The sequence below is a fragment of a genome, unplaced genomic scaffold (assembly GCF_019419815.1).
Source record: "Pyrus x bretschneideri cultivar Hongxiangsu unplaced genomic scaffold, Pyrus_bretschneideri_v1 Contig1, whole genome shotgun sequence".
NCBI classification, from domain to species: domain Eukaryota; kingdom Viridiplantae; phylum Streptophyta; class Magnoliopsida; order Rosales; family Rosaceae; genus Pyrus; species Pyrus x bretschneideri.
Genome location: NW_025999390.1, coordinates 1,685,893 through 1,704,638, shown reverse-complemented (window position 1 = coordinate 1,704,638; position 18,746 = coordinate 1,685,893). Strand labels below are relative to the sequence as shown.

At 34.7% G+C, this 18,746-nt stretch overlaps 1 protein-coding gene across 1 annotated transcript; it reads right to left on the bottom strand.

Moving 5' to 3' along the window:
• Window positions 1-10,828: 10,828 nt before the first annotated feature.
• On the bottom strand, window positions 10,829-14,335 carry LOC103954301. The gene is made up of 6 exons (XM_009366117.2): window positions 13,892-14,335; window positions 12,407-12,533; window positions 11,812-11,951; window positions 11,644-11,706; window positions 11,487-11,555; window positions 10,829-11,329 (listed from the first exon to the last, which is right to left on the bottom strand). Exons 1-6 carry the CDS (start codon window positions 14,093-14,095, stop codon window positions 11,255-11,257), a joined length of 678 nt encoding a protein of 225 aa, XP_009364392.1. The 5' UTR covers window positions 14,096-14,335; the 3' UTR covers window positions 10,829-11,254.
• Between the last annotated feature and the right edge of the window lie 4,411 nt (window positions 14,336-18,746).

Here is an 18,746-nt window from a genome sequence, read left to right as displayed (position 1 = left end):
TCTTCCATAATATTCCTCTTCTCCTCCTCTTCCATAAGAATGATCAATATACATTTGATTGGTTTTAAAATTAAAAAAAAAAAAATTGCATTAGTGTTTTGGATTCTTCGTCTTTTTTTTTTTTTGCTTCTTTTTCCTTTATATATATATATATATATATATATATTAATTTTGAAGTTCTATTGAATTAGCATTTTCTCTAGTGTTTCCTCCCTCGATATCATTTTTGTTCCCAATTTTTTTTGGTTTTATCTACCTATATCACTTGTCCTTTTTTTATTTATTTATATTATAATGTACATGTATCATGAATAATTGTATTTATCTACCTATATATATTATATATTTTGTTGATAATTTAAGATTAATTGTGTTTATCTACCTGTACCATAGGATTTTTATTTTATAATACTCTACCCATATTAGAGATTAATTGCATATGTATCATATGTTTTTTTGTTTGTAAATTAACTACATGCATCGCAGATTGATTGCATTGCCTACCTGCATCATAGATTAGTAGCATTATCTACCTACACCATAGTTTAATTAGATATTATTTAAATATATCTTCATGGCATATTTTGTATTTATGTACCTATATCATAGGTTTTTTTCTTTTTGTAATCTACTTTTATCAAGAATGTATATCACAGTAGATTTTGTTGTTGATAAACATGCCATGAATTTTAATTTTAATTTTTTTCCCTGAATATTGAATAGATTAAAGGCTTGAATGATTCAAAATTTGGATAAATCAAGAAATTTAAATATATTTTCATTTAGATTATAAAAGGGCAAAATAAACATAAAAAGATTAGTTGAACCTAAACTGATAAGGCACATGGAATTGGACTCAATTGGAAAGTAGCTCAATTTTTTGGACTCGGATCTAAATGCCCCATTAATCAATGAGTATTATACATAATTATGTGCAAATATATGTTATATATTTTCTCTTTCTAACCTAAATAATATAGGTTCTGTCAATGTCATGGAGGATTTAGTGCCTTCCAATGGAGATACCGACACAAGGACACATTTGTCAGCCTTCACAAATTAGCCAGGTTTTTTCTTAATTACTGTAGTCGACCGTGGATTATTGGTCAGCCTTCACAAATTCTGCTTAATCAACGGCGCAGTAGTAGCTAGACTTCAATTCTTCTCATGATCTCACCATGCATTAAGAAATATCTGGGATAAAAGTATCAATTTATTTATCACCATTAGCATTAGGCGACCTAGCAAAACAAAGCCAGAGCCCAATTAATTAAGCTATTAATGTGGGTCGGAATTATAAAAGAATTATATAATATATGTCTCTTGTAAATAAACCATATTAAACAAAACAAATTACTAGGGCCGGCCCTGAGGGATGCAAGTGATGCCACTGCACAGGGCTCCCGATTTTTGAAATTTGCATGTATACACGTATATATAACAGTATGTGTAGAATATCATAAATTTGAGTCTAAGCACAAGTGGTATTACCACTTCTTTACATCAGCCTAAGTGATGGGTTCGAAACTCATCTCCATCTTTTTTTCAGTTTATTTTTATTAAATGCATAAGCTTTCACAAAATAATATAAAAATTTCACATAATAACATGAAAATTCGAACATTAACCCTCTAAATAGTCAAAGAAAAACAATGGGCCACCTTTTTATTTTTGAACAAAAAAATAAAAAAATAAAAATCTGAAATATTTTTTAGTGCTTCGAATTGACTTTCACACAGGGCCGGCCTTGCAAATTACTCGATCCTTCAGTTCATGAAATTGGCTGCAAAGTAATTCCATGCCTTTTAGGCCTTAATTAAAGTATTAGTTGTTAACAACGTCACGTCGGGATTCCTACTGCATGGAATGATGTCCGAATCTGAAGCACTACCTTTTCATAAGAAATGAAAACAATAGCAACATGCATGCGTACGTAGATGTAATTAAAACGACAGGAGTGGGGAGGAATGCACTAGGAGTCCTCTAGGTTAAGCAAACACATATATGAATCGGAATATATATCAGATAGTGAGGCAATTAAGTCAACATCGTTTGGATATAAAGCATGCACTCTCACAAGAATCAATAGGATGGGAGTTCGAGTTGGATAAATTTTAGGATTCGGTGGCTATACAAATTGTTCGCCACGTACGACACGAATTATCAGCCAAGAAGGTAAAGCTAACCTTAATTTGCGTATGTATGCAACACTCAAGTTCTTAAGACTTGTACGTATAGAAGAATCTTTCTAACTGTGATATATTTTTTTGTGTCTATATCTCTCATTATATAACGAGTATAACGTAACTATATATATATATATGACGGATACAAAAATCTACCATTTTGGATGGGGGTACGTGGGGTGGTTGATGATTAAAACATATGGATATTATTCTACTATACAGGACCCCTTATGCAAAAGAATTCTTATTTTTTTTAAATAGGGATTAGTTGTGGGCACTAGCGGAGCCAATGCGGTGACATTGACATCCTTTGACCCCAATAACCTTGTCAAGTTATCCCTTTGAAAATTTATGAACCCGTATGCAGCACTGCAGCAGCACCTTGATTTGTAAACTTATCCCAATAACCTTTTATTTGTAAAAACTTATCCTTTTCTAAACTTATCCATAAGAAAATAAAAAATAATTTTTAATTAAAACCTTTTTAATTTAACAAAGCTATGTCATTTGCATAATGAGTTTTTTGCGTTGAAAGAAATTAGTAGCCTTGCATAAAAATTGGCAGAGATAAAGAGGGACAATAGTATCCCTTTGGTGTACTTGCTAGTGAAATTAGCATTGATTTTAACTGTTGCAACTGCTTCAGTTGAAAGAGCTTTTTCGGTGATGAAAATTATGAAGAATCCACATCGTAATAAGATAGGTGATCAATGGTTGAATAATAGTTTGGTTGTGTACATTGAGAAAGATGTATTTGATTCTATTGATAATAATGTTATGATATGACGTTTCCAAAATATGAGAACACGTCGTGGATGATTATAAATGAAATTATGATGTATTTTTTAAAGCTATTTTTTGACCCCATCACTTTTAATTCTTGGCTTCACCACTGGTGGTGGGCAAAGGCGGATGCATTGAGGGTCGACTAACCCCCAAACTTCAGTGAATATCCATGGATAACTTAGGTGGTGCTCTTTTGAAGATTAGAGTTGGCTTCATACATACCCTCAAACTGTAAGAGTGGCTCTTCTTATTATTATTATTTTTAAAATGTTACTTTGTCAAAATGACATCATTTTGGACCCTTAGTTAAAAAGAAAAAAATAATAATTAAAAAAAAAAAAAAAAAAAACACCAAGAGCCAAAAAAATAAACGCATGGATGATGGATATGTTACTCGAGAGAGATCACAGAATGGAGCTCAAAGAATCACAAACTTCCATCGTTATCATGTGGAGCTCTTTGTTGCTATCATTGATAAGCAACTTGTGGAATTAAATAGTCGCTTTGATGAGGTAAATACAGAGTTGCTTCTTTGTTTGGAAAGTTTGAGCCCGAATGACTCATTCTTGGCTTTTGATGAACAAAAGCTAATTTGTTTTGCTCAATTTTATCAGAATGAATTTACTACTAGCCAGCTCTTGGCACTTGAAGATCAACTTGGGCATTATATTCTTGATATGCGTTCGAGTAGTGAATTTTCTCAATTGAAAGGAATTGGTAGCCTTGCAAAAATAAATGGTGGAGACAGGGAGGAATAGAGTATATAATCATGTGTATTTGCTAATTACATTGGCTTTGGTTCTACTCGTTGCTGCTGCTTCAGTGGAGAGAGTTTTTTCCGCTATGAATATTGTGAAGATTTCATTGCGTAACCGAATTGGAGATCAATGGTTGAGTGATAGCATGGTGGTTTATATTGAGAGCAATGTTTTTTCTTCTATTGACAATGAAGCTATAATGCAACGTTTTCAAAATATGAAAACGCGTCGGGGACTATTGTAACTTATATTGTTATTTGTTCTATAAGTTATGAATGATGGAACTATGGTTTAATTTTAAGGTTATTATATGTCTAAGAAATGTTTATAAACTTTTACATGTGACCCCCCGAAATATTTTTTATGGATCCGCCACTGGTTGTCGGACTCCACTTCGAACTTCAACGATCCGAACCGTTTATTTTGTAAGTCTTGGTTTATAGATCATCCTTAATTAACAATATATTCGTTAATTTATTTGAACCCAATTAGATGTTTTAAATATTTTCAAATGGCTAATATTTTGGAAGGATGATCTATGAGGTACAACTTGAAAAATAGACAGTTTGAATTATTTAAATTCAATGTGATGTGGGCCCCATAGGACGACAACTACTCCCCATTAAAAAAAATGAGGATCCATTCCCTTAAAGGCTACATTCCATATATATATTTTGGTTGACACACACACACACACACACACATATATATATATATATATATGTTAGTTGTCTGAGAATTGTGATCAAGTTGGGGTGAAAAAAGTTGCCAATGATTCCAGAGTTAACAATTATTAGGGAATAAGAGGATTTGATCAACTAGCAGTGGCCGACACTGTATCACTTGGCTGCATAAATATTCATGCCTGCCTATCTTCTCATGTATGAACACTCTGGCTGTCATATAATTCTAGATCGTAAAAGGATCTTGTATGAGTACTATGCAAGCTTCGTATCGGAAAAAGTAAATGAAATGCAGGCAAAGAGAACAGATTCAGATGCCAACGCACAAAAGAATCGTTGAGAATGTTCTCTTCTCGCGAGTTTGATAAGGTGTTATTCATTATATTCATATTGTTAGTGTATCATATGTTGGCTTAAAAAAGGATAAAATTTGGCCCACTTAATCGTTTTGATACACAATCATATAGCATTAGAGTTTTCTTTTCTCGATCTCCCTAATTTTTTAATTGAAATTACGTAAATTAGTAATGTACTATGCGTAGTTGAAACGTATATAGATCTAAAATACACATTCGAATATTAACATGAACAAATACAATCGACGTCATAATCAACAACATGAGAAAATCCTACTTACAACACGAATATATCATTTTATTTCTATAATCAGGAGACATCAAAGACTCTCCTGGACACTGAGTTAGTACAATTTTAATATAGCTAAGGACCAAGATTTTCTAAATTTCTTGGGTGGACAACAAGCAAATAACCCGATCAATGCTTGAAAGTTGAAATTGCGCGCTTCACAACTGCTTGATATGTCTTTGTAATTAAACAAAAGTAATACTAAGAAAATCATCTTTTTAAATTATATTTGTAAATTATATGACGTAATTATTGACGGTTAATTTTTTTTTTCTTTAAATTTTTTTTAAGTCATGAAGTCTTGCGCGTTATCTGAATTATTAAATGTAGTTTAAAATGATAGTTTTCCTTTTATTTTGCTTTAGCGAATTAGCTGACAGTTTGCTCGAACTTTGGAATGCTGCCACGTATATGTTAAAAAAAGCTTGAATTATAATGGCAGCTTTTGTCGAATTCTGCTTTTGCATTATTAGAACATGGAAAGGATTTTTCGGATTATTTTCTTCCAATTATTAAGTTTGAAGATTCGGATCATTAAAATTTAATTCAACGGTTAAAAATAAAAATTTATTTTAAAAATTATAATGACTTTAATAATTGAATCAAATTTTAATAATCCAAATCTTTAAATTTATGAATTAGGAAGAAGAGATCCGAATCCCTTTCCTTAGAACTTTGACCCGAAACAGAAGTTAAAATCTCACAATATTATCAATGAAAAGGTGACAAGAACTAAAAGATAAAACATATATAAAACAGGAGTTAAGAATTAAGTGGCAGTCTGATTGGACCAAAATGGCCAATTCTTAGTCAGATTCTTTTCTTTCTCATCACTTTCTGTAATATAAAATCTGTATAAAAAGATAGTGGCCAATGCCTCATTAATTAAATTACAATTAGCTGATATAATTAAGTTTTTTTTCTTTTTAAAAAGGAGACAACTAGTGACGAATCATAGTTATGCAATCCTTTTCAGGTTCATATGAGGTTAGTTATGAATTGCACTCTACTCGTAGTATGGTTAAGCATATTTACAGCTTACAAAGATTGAACCCAAAACCTCTGTATTTTCATTGAAAGGATTGCTATTCGCACATTTCCACTGAGCTAATTGTCATAGTTAGCTGATATAATTAAGTGGAGTTCTTGAAAAAGGCCGATATAATTAAGTGTTGCTTGACCATTATTTTGTTGGCTAATGCAAATTAGAGGGGAAAAGCTGTATCATCTACTTGCAAATTGATTGAACACAGAAGACGTCCCGCATTGTAGGATCTAAAATCAAAATTTGACCAAAAAGACTATCTTTTCTCTTCTGAGAATTCTGATTGGAAATTGGAATGGCTTTATCTATAATTCAGTCCATTGATAACTTTCATAAACTTTATGGATAGTGGCTTCAATATGACAATTTATACTTATATACGACATGTTTGAGAGTGCGTTTGCTTTGGCTAAAAACGGTTTTGAACAATTAAAAGTACTTACGGGTCAACAAAATGTTTTTTTGGAGAAGAGCTTTTTTAAAAAGCACTTTTATGTGAAGCACTTTGAGATTTCAACAAAATTTTGGACATGTTCTAATAAATAAATAAAAAAGCACTCGTAGATAAATCACTTATGTCTCGTTGAACATGTTGTATTACACACCGGATATTACTATTTAATACGAATACGTTGTTTGGCGTGATGTATAATTTTAATATCCAGACTAAATCTCCGGCCCCACTACTTTAGTGTGCTCCAGGCCTGCTTAACTATGTCACCCAAAACCTATGGATAATTAGTCGGGAGAAACAACACTCTACTTCTAGAATTACTGCCATCGCATGGGCATTCGCAAATTCTTCCTCCGTTCCATCATCTTAGCATTTGAACTCCAGAAATTGTTCTTCTTCTCTATGTTCGTTCTCGCACACAATTTCTCTCTATCTATCTATCTTCCTCCCCCTCGTTCTTTCTTCTTCTCTATATAATAAATCAAACTAATATTATTATTATTATTATCCCCATTTCAATTGATTCGTAATCTTGCTTTTTGATTAAAATTAGAGTTTCTCATTTATTTCAAATCTGAAAATTTAAGACAAATTGAAAAATTCAACATTGAATTGTTATATTTTTCAAATGATTATGTCTTCATCCTCAATTTGTTTCAGATTTAGATTTTGTATTTGTTCGTGTGTGTGTGAAAGAGGGGCACGGAGCAGGGGGGAGGAGGGGGACAGGTCCTGGGCATTTGTCTCCTGCGGTGAAGATAATTTGCCTTGTGAGGTTGTTGCCGGACTTCGTTAACATTTCGATTTTGATGTTTGGACTCTGGAGTTCATTATTTTTCTATTATATACATTTGTGTGGTTTTTAATAGGTATAAATTTGAGAAAATTTCAACAAACAAACGAGGAATTATCAAAATTTGTTTTTTTTTTTTTTACTTGTCCTGTATAGTACCAAACACAGTATATATAATACGATCATTAGTCTGATATTGCATCAAACGCCTGACTAATTTAGTCAGTACTATGAGATAATTATTTATCCTATCTGATTGAAATAGTTAGTACAGTCCAAGATGTCAAACGAGACTTTATGACAAGAAGATATTTTGTTTTTTTTTTCCTTAAAATAATAATCTTAAACACCAAGTGGGACATAGTGGGAGGAAAAAATAATCAATTATAATGTAAATGGTGGCATGCATTAGCAGCACTGATTTTATGACTTATGTGTTAGACCGATATCATATAAGTAATTAAAGTGAGAATAATACATAAAAGTCTAATTAAAAGTTCGGATTAAATTAAAATTTTAAGAAGTATATGAGCTGAATGGGCCAGTGGAAATGACATAAGGCCCATCTACAAGAAAACAGTCTATGTTCATTGGGGTTGAGCTACAAAGAGATTCTATTCACCAATGCAATTCCTCATTTATCTTGACACACAGATCCAGTATCGAATGCATCCGGAGATCATCAGGAGCTTTCCTTCCGCTGAGTTTTATACAGAGTCATTAGAGGATGGTCCTCATATCGAAGAGCGGACGGAATTTCATGGCATGACTATTGTTGTTTCAGACCCTTCTGTTTTTTTTTACTTGGGAAGCAAGAATCCGGAAACATATCTTTGGTGAATGTTGTGAGGTTGACTTTGTCGTGCTCTTATATTATAATTTGGTAAGCAGATATCTAGAGCTGAAATCAAGTCATAAGTTGGCGTTTATATCCCTGTATTACGCATAAGCAGATCTCTTAAAACAGCGTTTCAGAAGTGATTTCAGTGTTGGGTTTGAGAAACAAGTGTATGTTACTACTATGGATGGTTACCAGGGACTGAAGAAGATGTTGCCATATTTTCTAGTGTTCGTGCAAATGATAAAAAATGACCACAACATTGGATTTGTGGGTCATTTTTGGCGGATTATTGCTGAGATCACTAGCGCAAAATCTTCTATCCTGGTAGTGCAATCTGTATTAATACTGAGGAAGGACAAGCATTGGAGTAACCTAGTGGAAAGTGCTAAGAAAATAGATTGTTTGAAGTTTCGGACTATGATAAATTTTTAGTGACGAGAATCTGAAATCGTTTGCTGTCAAGAAAGAATCCTCGTTGTCAATGGAGGAAGTTTGCGAAGACAACGTGGATAACCCCGTGCCATTCACCAACTTCCAGACAGTGACGAAGCTCAGGGATATGACAATGACTATGGAGATGGGGGACATGGACAGGGATGATGGAACCAATGGTGATGACTGTAAGCCTAATTTCGTTGAATTTACTTGGCCTAGGGTAAATTTATTTTGTTTTGGGTTTCAACTTATTAATTACTTGGAATTTATTGTCAACATGTACATTCTTGCGAGCGTACTATATTGACTTACTGGATTAACGCACATATGACTCTTGAGTTGCTTGTTTACACAAACAAGATTTAGCTCGTTGTTGGATTAGTTCACAAAGTTGTCTAAATAAACAAAAAGAGAGAAGATATAAAAACCTCAAAACATAACTACAATAAGATCACACACTATGGCCATTGGTGGCACGTGTTTAGTTTTCACTTTTGTTAGTGTGACATTGGTTTTGGTACAATGATCAATCACCTATACACCACTGATACATTTTGAACTAATAACACGACAATATGTGATTTAAGTTTCTCACATAACGTCACATGAGTAAATGAAACATTCCCACTTTAGCATTCTTGTTTCATGTATGGCCTTCTCCTTGGACTTGGCCTGAGTGGTGAGGAGAGTATGGGGGACTTGGAGGCGGAGGGGAATAGAAGTAAAACCAAGCTGGTGGCGGTGGTGTCCCAGGAGGTGGATGCGGCTTATGTTTCGGTTTAAGAGGCGGAGGAGGACTCATTCGCCGGTAGCGGCAGTTACCATGGTGAGGATCCGATGAATGCAGCACAAATGCATTGGAGATAAGTAGTAGCCAAAGTACCACAGCCCCCATTTTTGCAGCAGAGCTCATTTTTTCACTAGCAATTTGGACTTGCTTGATTTTGGTGGATCGTATACTTGTATTGTAGCATATAACGAATTTATAGTGTGTTTTTTTGTCAACGAATTTATAGTTATTTATAAAAAGATTTGACCAAACCACCAACTCTCCAACTAACTTTTTTGGCGTGCCAAATTTCCCTCCTTTTCCTTCAACTCCGGCGGGAAAATGCTTCAACTGCTGAGAGTATAAATGCCAAGCTAGATTGACTCTTGCAGAAGATATTTATTAATTAATTAGTATTAGAGTGCATAAAATCAGATTAGTGCTTCGATTAGATTTTGATTTTATCCGAAATGGTAGTGTGGTCCAGTGGAACAGAGTGGGGTTTGGTTTGGTTTGAATCCTTCCAAAGGCTTTAGTTCTAAGCAAACCATAATATTTATAAGGTCATAACTCACCAATTCATCAACATTTAATTAGCCCATGCTTTATTTATACCTGTAACCAGGTTTATTCAACCAATGTCTCTATCTTATTCTTCTCATTATGACTAGATAGAAACAAGCGCGTGATACCGCATAATCTCTCGTCTTTGTGGGGTCTATTTTGATGAGAATAAGTAGAAAAACTTGGACAAAGACACTGTAATCACGTTATCTGTACTACATAACTCAAAAAAGCATGATACCTCTATATATATTTCATCTTCACACTAGTTCCATCTCATGTGAGAATTGCCAATCCTAACGAAACTTCTTTCGTTACCGACGGTATGTCTTCTTGTGTTTATCTCGATCGTCGAAAAGACTAAATGCTTTTGACAAGGCTTAAACCAAAGTTTCCAGTTTGAACATGCCTTGGGGGACCTTAGCGTGGAACATGACACGGATGGGACAATAAAAATATCAAATACGGAAGCCATGGGACCCGATTTGATATCTGTATATCTTTGATTTTGACTTCTACGATTATCGGACAACGACGGATGAAAAAAAAACAGGCATTGCTCTCAACATATTGTACATAAATTGCAACCCATAATTTCTCTTCACGCTTCCTCTCCTTTCCTTTCTCCAATCAGAAATCTCCACCCCATGTGCTTAACTTACACAGACATCACATCTTGATCTGGACCCCTCTGATTGGAATCCGGCCGTCGGATTTTGCTTAGGGTCCCACGTATGAGAAACCCCATCGTTTAACTTTAACATGTTTACGAATAAAGAAGAGAGATTCTACCTTATCACGGGAAATATTATCCGCCGAGAGAATCTCACTCATTAGATTACTTGACAAGTTAAAGACTCGCATAAAAATACAATCGGTAACATCCAAGATTTTGAACTCCTCGAGCGAGGATAAAAAGGGACCGAAAAGATGATGTTTTGAGTTGAGAGCTAAGAATATTTACATTCTAATACCAAATCCACTTCCCCAGTTAGCAAACATTCGTCCAAGCTTTAGAAGGAAAGCCACAGCCACAGGGGTCTTCTTCTAACAAGTCTTTTCCCACCAGTTTTACAATATCTACATAAACTATCTACCAAAGGTTAAAACAACCTCTCTACAACTCGAGACAGTAATTACTAGCCTACGAACCGATGACGTTTAAGCATAAACAAGTCTGGATACACATATATGTTACAGATATCACCAAAGGGAAATGGATATCTATCTGGGTTCAGGTTTCTGTTAGCATCGATTACCAAACTCATACACCTCTCAGACCCCCGATCTCCATGTCATTTGCGAACAGACTTCTTTAGTTTCCTCGCAGCCTGAACAAACCCCACAATGACCTGCAACTCGTCGATTGGCTACAACGACAAAACACAAATTCATATGGTGAATGACGGTATTATAAACCAACAATAGTCGCACTTGCCAGTCAAGGCAACTCGTGCTCAATGCCACAACATGGTTAAATATTGAGAAGCATAAAAGGAAGAACAAGTTGAGCAATTCTGTGACTACCTGTGACATGAAATGCCTTTGAACAACATCAATTAGTTCCTCTTTCGATGGGTTAGGGATGGCGTCCACCTAAAAAAACCGTTCAGTACATAAATAATTGTGGAAACGGAAGTATGGAATGATCATTTGATCTTGGCTGGTAGGTATAAGTACTCACAAGATTGAAGTGTCGCCAATATCTCCATAAAGCAGCCATCTCCAGTTTCCCAAGGTCAATTTTCTGAACATGAGATATTTTAAGTTACGGACCATCTAGAAACGTCAACCTATACCTTCGAGACTATGAAATAAATAGTAAGAGGTCAACGACGGCTACTGTGCTTACCGTGGACCCTCGGGGAGTACAAATAGAACCCTTGGATTGTGAATCACAAGAGAAAGTTCTGCACATAGTCTTGTGAGATGATCCAGATGATTTATGCACCCTGTGCCTTGATCTGTGGGACTTTTGAGTGTCATCGGATGCTGGTAATCAAAAACAACAAAAGGACAATTAGAAAGCATAGTGGGACCAATTCAAAAAAAAAAGTAAAAGCTAGGGAAAGTAAAAGGTTAAGACACAATGGATCCTATGTACCAACCCCGATTACTTTTCGCTAGAAAAAAAAAAAATACTATTCCATCCACAATTAGAGAAGTTCCGGAAAATGGTCTCATTAAATTATGACAGCATTATGGGGCCCTAATGAAGCGGCATTACCATGTCGAAAGGGCATGCACAGTTGCAGTCACACAACTAATAGTACTTAAGTCAAGCACAAACTCATATCAGTAATTATTAAGACTGCTTTCGCAAATCATCGTTTGAAATGCAAAGCGAGACATACAAATGATGATACCGTCTAGTGGTTCACAAAACAGAGTATGATATAAGTACCACATAGTTCAATCTGTTTGAGAAGGTTTGTAACCAAACTCACCCATATCTGATCCATTCCAGTGCACATTCTCGAAATCAAGGTCGTCATCTTCCTCATTACCAGTTGGAGCTTCAATCACGCTAAGGGCATTCCTCTGAAGCTTCACTTCTATGCCGTTTGTGAGAACCTGCAAGATTCATTGGAGGGAACTTAAGTGGCATCAACGGTATAGATGTCAAAAGAAGTACCCAAAAGTGAAAAGATTCACAAGAAACTTTCAGGAAATCAGAAAGAAAAAGCAGAAGCACAAATCCTGTTCCGTTCAACGAACCTATCTGTTCAGGAATAAAATTTCTTATCAAATCCAATCTTCTAAAAAGCATGCTCACATTTCCCAGTCTAAAGTTGGATCGAGAATGCTTACAGAAGTTCTAATACTAGTTTTTCGAAGACCAAGAGAAGAACGAAAACCAGCAATCATGCACCCTCAACCCCAAAACTACCCAGTGGGAAGGGAACTATTTCATTCACATCATTACACATACAATGAAATTAAGTCGAAATCACATTACCGCTTTCGGAGGGAATAGAAAAGTAACGATTACAAAGCGATTTGAAAGAAAATCTGAAAACTTTATGAACAACCCAGGAAAAAAGACAGATCAAGGATATAACTAATATTAGCATCTTCATCTCAGGGGTTGCAGATGCAAGAACTACCAGCAAGCCAAACATGCAAAAAATAGAAATCAAGCTACCAGAAAAATATAATAATTCAATAAAAATATTTAATTCCGCAATACGCGGAATAAAAAAGTTAAGATTATCCTTTAAACCAAATCATGGATATTGCAAATTGACCAAAAAAAAAAAAAAAAAAGACCACAAACCAACTCATAAATCTGAATTCTTCTAATCTAGAATCTCATCTCACTTCATGCAAACCCCTCAAAAAAAATTAAATCAATCATAAAACCCTAAAACCATTGATTAAAATGAGATTAATAATTTTTATCGACGATAAAATTAGATAATACCCTTAAATTAAGCACCAAAATAAATAAATAAAACCGCATCGAAATCCCAATCTTCAATCCCACTGCAGAGAAAAATCTAGTAGATCCCCAGATCCCTTGATAAAATGAACCATGCAAATGAGAATTCAACAATTACAACTCAAATTAAAGGTTTATGAGTTCATCGACATCTGAATTCATCAAATTTACCCATGTAGATGTAGCCCCAATTACTCAGAAACTTATCCAAAACAGCCGGCTTAATTGAATGTGAAATAATTAAAATTACCAGTTAAAAGCTTCAATTCAGTCAAGAGGCATTGAAGATGAAAAGAGTAACCAAAAATAATTACTGAGAATACAATAGCACGGTAGATAAACACAAAACCAAAAAGCATTAAAATTGAACTCGCATTGCTTAATCACGGTTAATTAAGAATTAAGTAATTCCAATTAAACCCGGATTTCATATTTAGCAATATCCAAACCCATATTTCCACAAAAAACCCAAACAGACGAAGGAAATTACCAGCCAATGCCACCCGCCGAGCCCGACGGCCTTCTTGACGACGCCCTGGAGGCCAACAAGCACCGACTTGGTCCGGTTATTCCCCGTGACCACCACTTTTGTGTGGCGGGGAAGCACCGACAGCTCCTCCTCACTGCTGTCCCCGCAACTCTGCAAGTGCGAGAATCCGCCCCCATTGACGGAGCTCTCCATTGCCTCGAGCATTTCCGGTTGAAAACTCAGTAGTAGTGAGTCAATAACTCAGACAAATCGTCGTCGTTACAACTCAAAATTGCATTTAATCGAAAGATCACGCATTGCTCTGTGCGTATTCGGGACTTTTAGAGAGAGAATGGAGGGAAATTGGAGCGGAATTTGGGATTTTTCGCAGAGAGAAAACACAGAGACTGAGAGAAAGGAGAGAGAGAGAGAGAAAGGCGAGGAGAGAGAGAGAGGGGATGAGAGTGACTGGTATTGTTTATTGGTGTGTTGCTATAATCCCGAAGACCCGCCCCCGACCAATCGGAGAGAGCCACGTCCGGTTGTAGTCCTCCCAAATTATGCGTTTTTAACACTGTATGCTGAGGTCGCGCGCATGATGTAATACCACTAGCGGTTTGGTTTTTCTTGGAGGTGGGTTACTGGGAGTTGACCGTTTGACTAAGAGGTGGATGTGATAGGGACTGACTAAAATGACGTAAGTACCCTTATCTGTAATTTTAGGAGTGTATTCTTTTGCAGTGGTCTATAATTGGAGCTGCTGCCAGCCCGCTACAGTATGGTTTGAATTTTGAATTTTTGTTTTTTAGGTTTAAGCGTCAATAAATGAGTCTACAAAATAGAAACACAACGGTCAATACGTGAGCTGGAAAATCTATGGAGATGGATTGATTTAGCTGGAAAATAAATATGCATACTACTATTGCAACATTAAAGTATCGTTTGCACCAAAAAAAATTAAGAAATTAAAGTAATAAAATAATTAATCGTGGGTCTTATATGGGCGAGTTCAAGTTTATCATAAGGCATGTATAGGCTTGTGATACAATCAATTTAACGTCTGGTTGTATATTAGTTTATGTTTTGAAACTAGCGTTAAACTTTTTAAAAACTGATATGCACCATACCATTTTCTTCTTCTCAATGCTCCTTTAATTTATTTTCCGTTGAATTATGTCACACCCCGGAGACTTCGGGTTATAATTTATTTTCCGCTGAATTATGTCACACTCCGGAGACTTCGGGTTATAATTGTTTTTTTCTGTTCAAATACCACACATAGGAAGGTGTGGAAATCATTTTAATCTTTTACTTTGGGTAGTGCTAATCACACACTTATTTTTACTTCTCATGCACTTTTATTAATTTTTACTACTCACACATGCTTACTAATTTTTTCTGTTAGATTAATGACATAAAATTATTAATAAAAAAAAGAGCAGTTGGTAATTTCAGAAAAGGAGGGAAAAGCGTTACGTGGGAAGGGACAGGGGACGTAACGGAAATCCGAAATTAATCCCTAGGGAAGGAGGACCCCACCGGACTGAGAGTGAGAGAAGTGGAAAGGAAAGTGCTCCACCTGCCGACGGTGTTGTCTTCATCCGACGTGGGAGTTGGAATGCAATGCCCTATTTGTACACCTGTCCCTCACGCGGTAGCACCACAATTTTTACTTTTTACCTTTTACTCGCCCAAGCGAGATAATGTAAACAAAGGTTAAATAATCAGTATCATTTAATACTATAGTTTAATGATATTATTTTTTATTTATAAGTGAAAGTTTTAAGTTTGGTTCTCGTCAAAGACGAATTTGAATTATATTATTGTTAGCCTGTTATAAGATAACCTGCAATTGTTTTTGTAAATAATATCATTTGTTCAAAAAAAATATTAATTAATCAGTAGTTTCCCAAAAAAAAAGTTAATTAACCAGTAAATACTAAATAAAAATAAACGTATCTATCGTTTACCGCTTTTAGTGGTGCAATCTCCCGCCCAAACCAAAGCGTTTTCAGCCGTTGAGTAAGGAGGACCACATCTGCTACCGTTGGATGATTAGGGGTTTGATTGGATAGTAGTATCAAGAAAAGTTGACATGCTCCTAAAGCATGTGTAATGATCATAAAGTTAAGGAGCGGTGGACTTTTCGGACACCTAGGCATAAAAAAACCTAATCAAAAGGAACATAACAAAACATGATCTAGAATTCAAATTTGTTGTATTTGTTTTTAACAGAATAGAAAAATACGGAACTTAAGTCGATTTTGTATGTAAATTTAGAATATCGTATACATCAATGTTATTGGCTTTTGAGATTCTCGATCATTGAACCTTTGATTGAAGATTCAACGACTAAGTATTTTACTGTATACCATTAAGAATCTCAATGTATAAAATACTTCGGAGCATAGACTAAAATTTTTTTATCAACATAATCAAATGGATGTTCATGCATACTCATGCGACTCCATGTACACCCAACTCAATGTGCACCATCTCACTTTTTGTGAGTGTGACCCAACTAATTAAGAGGTTATAATGCTTTACTAAGTTGGAGCCGATCATACTAGTTGAGTTATATATCATGAATAAAACTGCGTAACTCATTTTTCTACTCGACATATATGATTTCATACTAACAAAATAAAATAATTGTGTTATACTGGTGTGAGACATAAAAGATTTATCTCATTAATATCTACCATATCCACCGTTTTAACATTTACACAATTTAGACACGAGTTTCTTAAATTGTTAAAATTTTGATAGTTTTCGTACCAGTATGAAAAAATTGAGTGGTTACTCTAAATCTTAGCCCTACATTTACCAATGGCTCTCTTTGATTGTTTGGAACCATCATATTTCATAGAGCAGCGCACCACTATATCAAGATTGTCGTGTAGTAAAATTTGAATAGTACCATACTTGTTTTTGTTTTTTGTCTTTATGTGGCGACTGGAGAAAAATGTGATGCAGTTCTCATCAAGTACGTTATCGTCTCCATTTGTTTAAAATACTATTTTCGGACACATATTATTATTAATGTTTATATTTATTATACTGAAAAATGTATAAAAGAACACAAAAAAATATGGAAGCTTTGCGTTGTCAAATAATGTCTGTTGTGTGTACGAGCGATAGCTGAAGCAGACAAGACGATGGGCTCCACTATGTAGCTAGGTTTTCATTTTTCGTTTTATTTCCGAGTAATATCCAATTTGATCGAATTTAGTTGCTAACCCTAACACCATCTCCAACCAAAAGATTCAGAGGGTCAGAGGACTGAAAATCATCTACAACAGAGAGTTAGATCAGAGAGCTGTGGAATCTAAGAGGGCCCCACGGAATCGAAGAGGATTAGAGGGCTGGAGGGTTGGCTGCATGGGGCTGACCAGAAATAGAGCATTCATGTCGATTATAACCGACAGGATTGCTTAAAAAAAAAACTTGAATACAACGGCTAGTCAGTTAGCTGTTGTATTCATTTGTTTGTTTTTTTTTTTTTTTGGTTTTTTGGGCCATTTTTTTTTTTAACTCTTAAAATTTCTAATTTTTTTTTCCTATAAATACCTAAACCATTCATTAAATTTAAGTTCTAATTTTTTTGGTTTTTTGGGCCAGTTATCGTTGTAGTTTTTAAATTTAAGTTGTTATAGTTTTTAAATTTAAATAAGAAATTATGTTTAGCCCTATAGTCCTTTGGCTCTCAGTTGAATACGGTTTTTTGTGATAGGGCTAAAACGAGCCCTATGGTCCTCGGTTGGAGATAGAGACAAATATGACCATGTACTGTTCATTAAAATATTAATATCTTGAAGGATCTTGGAGGACCAAAGGGCTAAAACGAGTCATATGGCCAATCATCGGTTGAAGATGGCCTAATTTGATCAAAGTACTCGTAGGGACTTCGAATTGTTATTGCACACGATATTTCAATTTTAAACAAGACTAATAAGATACATATCCAAGATGTACGTAGTTCGATGAAGAATAAGATCTCATCTATCAATACAAAATTCACTACTTAATTGAAGAGTTGAACTTAAGTTAAAAATAATTAAAAAGGAATTTCAATAAAATGGTCCGTAATTAAAGCGAATTAGTAAAATTTCAGTAAACAAATATCAATTTGTTCTTCACATTACTTACTAAAAGATGTGTGTGGGTGTATCCATTAGTGCGTAATATATTAAACAATTTCAATCATTTGATAAACAAAATTTAGTAAATGTAAGAACTAATAAGAATTTGACTCAACCTAACTCAAATGCGTACTCTTATTTCAATTAATTAAAGTTTTAATTTATTTGTACATTATCATCACTTCGTGACTTCATCATTTTTGTGTGTCGACCAACATGTCTTCATTTGAGTGTCAAAGTGAGCATTCCAGCCTTCCAGGTTGAAATTTGTCAGTTTGGGATCATCTCAAAACCGCCTTTACCATATGTGCATGGCAAAATTTTTTTTTTTTTTTTTGGTTGAAAAATATTTGGATCGAGACCACATAATATGCAATAATTACAATAAAGAATATGATTGAATATTTATATGTGTATACATTAAATAGAAGTATCATATTCTATCCATGTTACGAGCGCATGCAGACCAACCTCAAACATTTTGTCGGCCTCCAAAGCAGAAATTCACACCCATCGTATCCCTATTCGAGATTAATGCATTTGCTGAAAAATTCATCGTGTGGGGGAGGCCTACAAGAAGCCCATCATCCATTGTTCATGTTGTGGACCATTCTATGCTATTCATTATTGCAACAAGAATGACTTCGCGTGTAACCTATGTGAAAAAGATGAATACTAATTGTAAAAGCTTGTAATTCAAGTAATTATAGCATCGATAAACTTAAGAATATGAA

Excerpts from the sequence above, each read along its gene's own strand:
- LOC103954301 (XM_009366117.2), bottom strand. The coding sequence starts at position 14,095 with ATGCTCGAGGCAATGGAGAGCTCCGTCAATGGGGGCGGATTCTCGCAC. Across the intron at positions 11,952-12,406 it reads CTGGAATGGATCAGATATGG|CATCCGATGACACTCAAAAG; the intron begins GTGAGTTTGGTT and ends TTTGATTACCAG. Across the intron at positions 11,556-11,643 it reads ATTGGCGACACTTCAATCTT|GTGGACGCCATCCCTAACCC; the intron begins GTGAGTACTTAT and ends CGGTTTTTTTAG.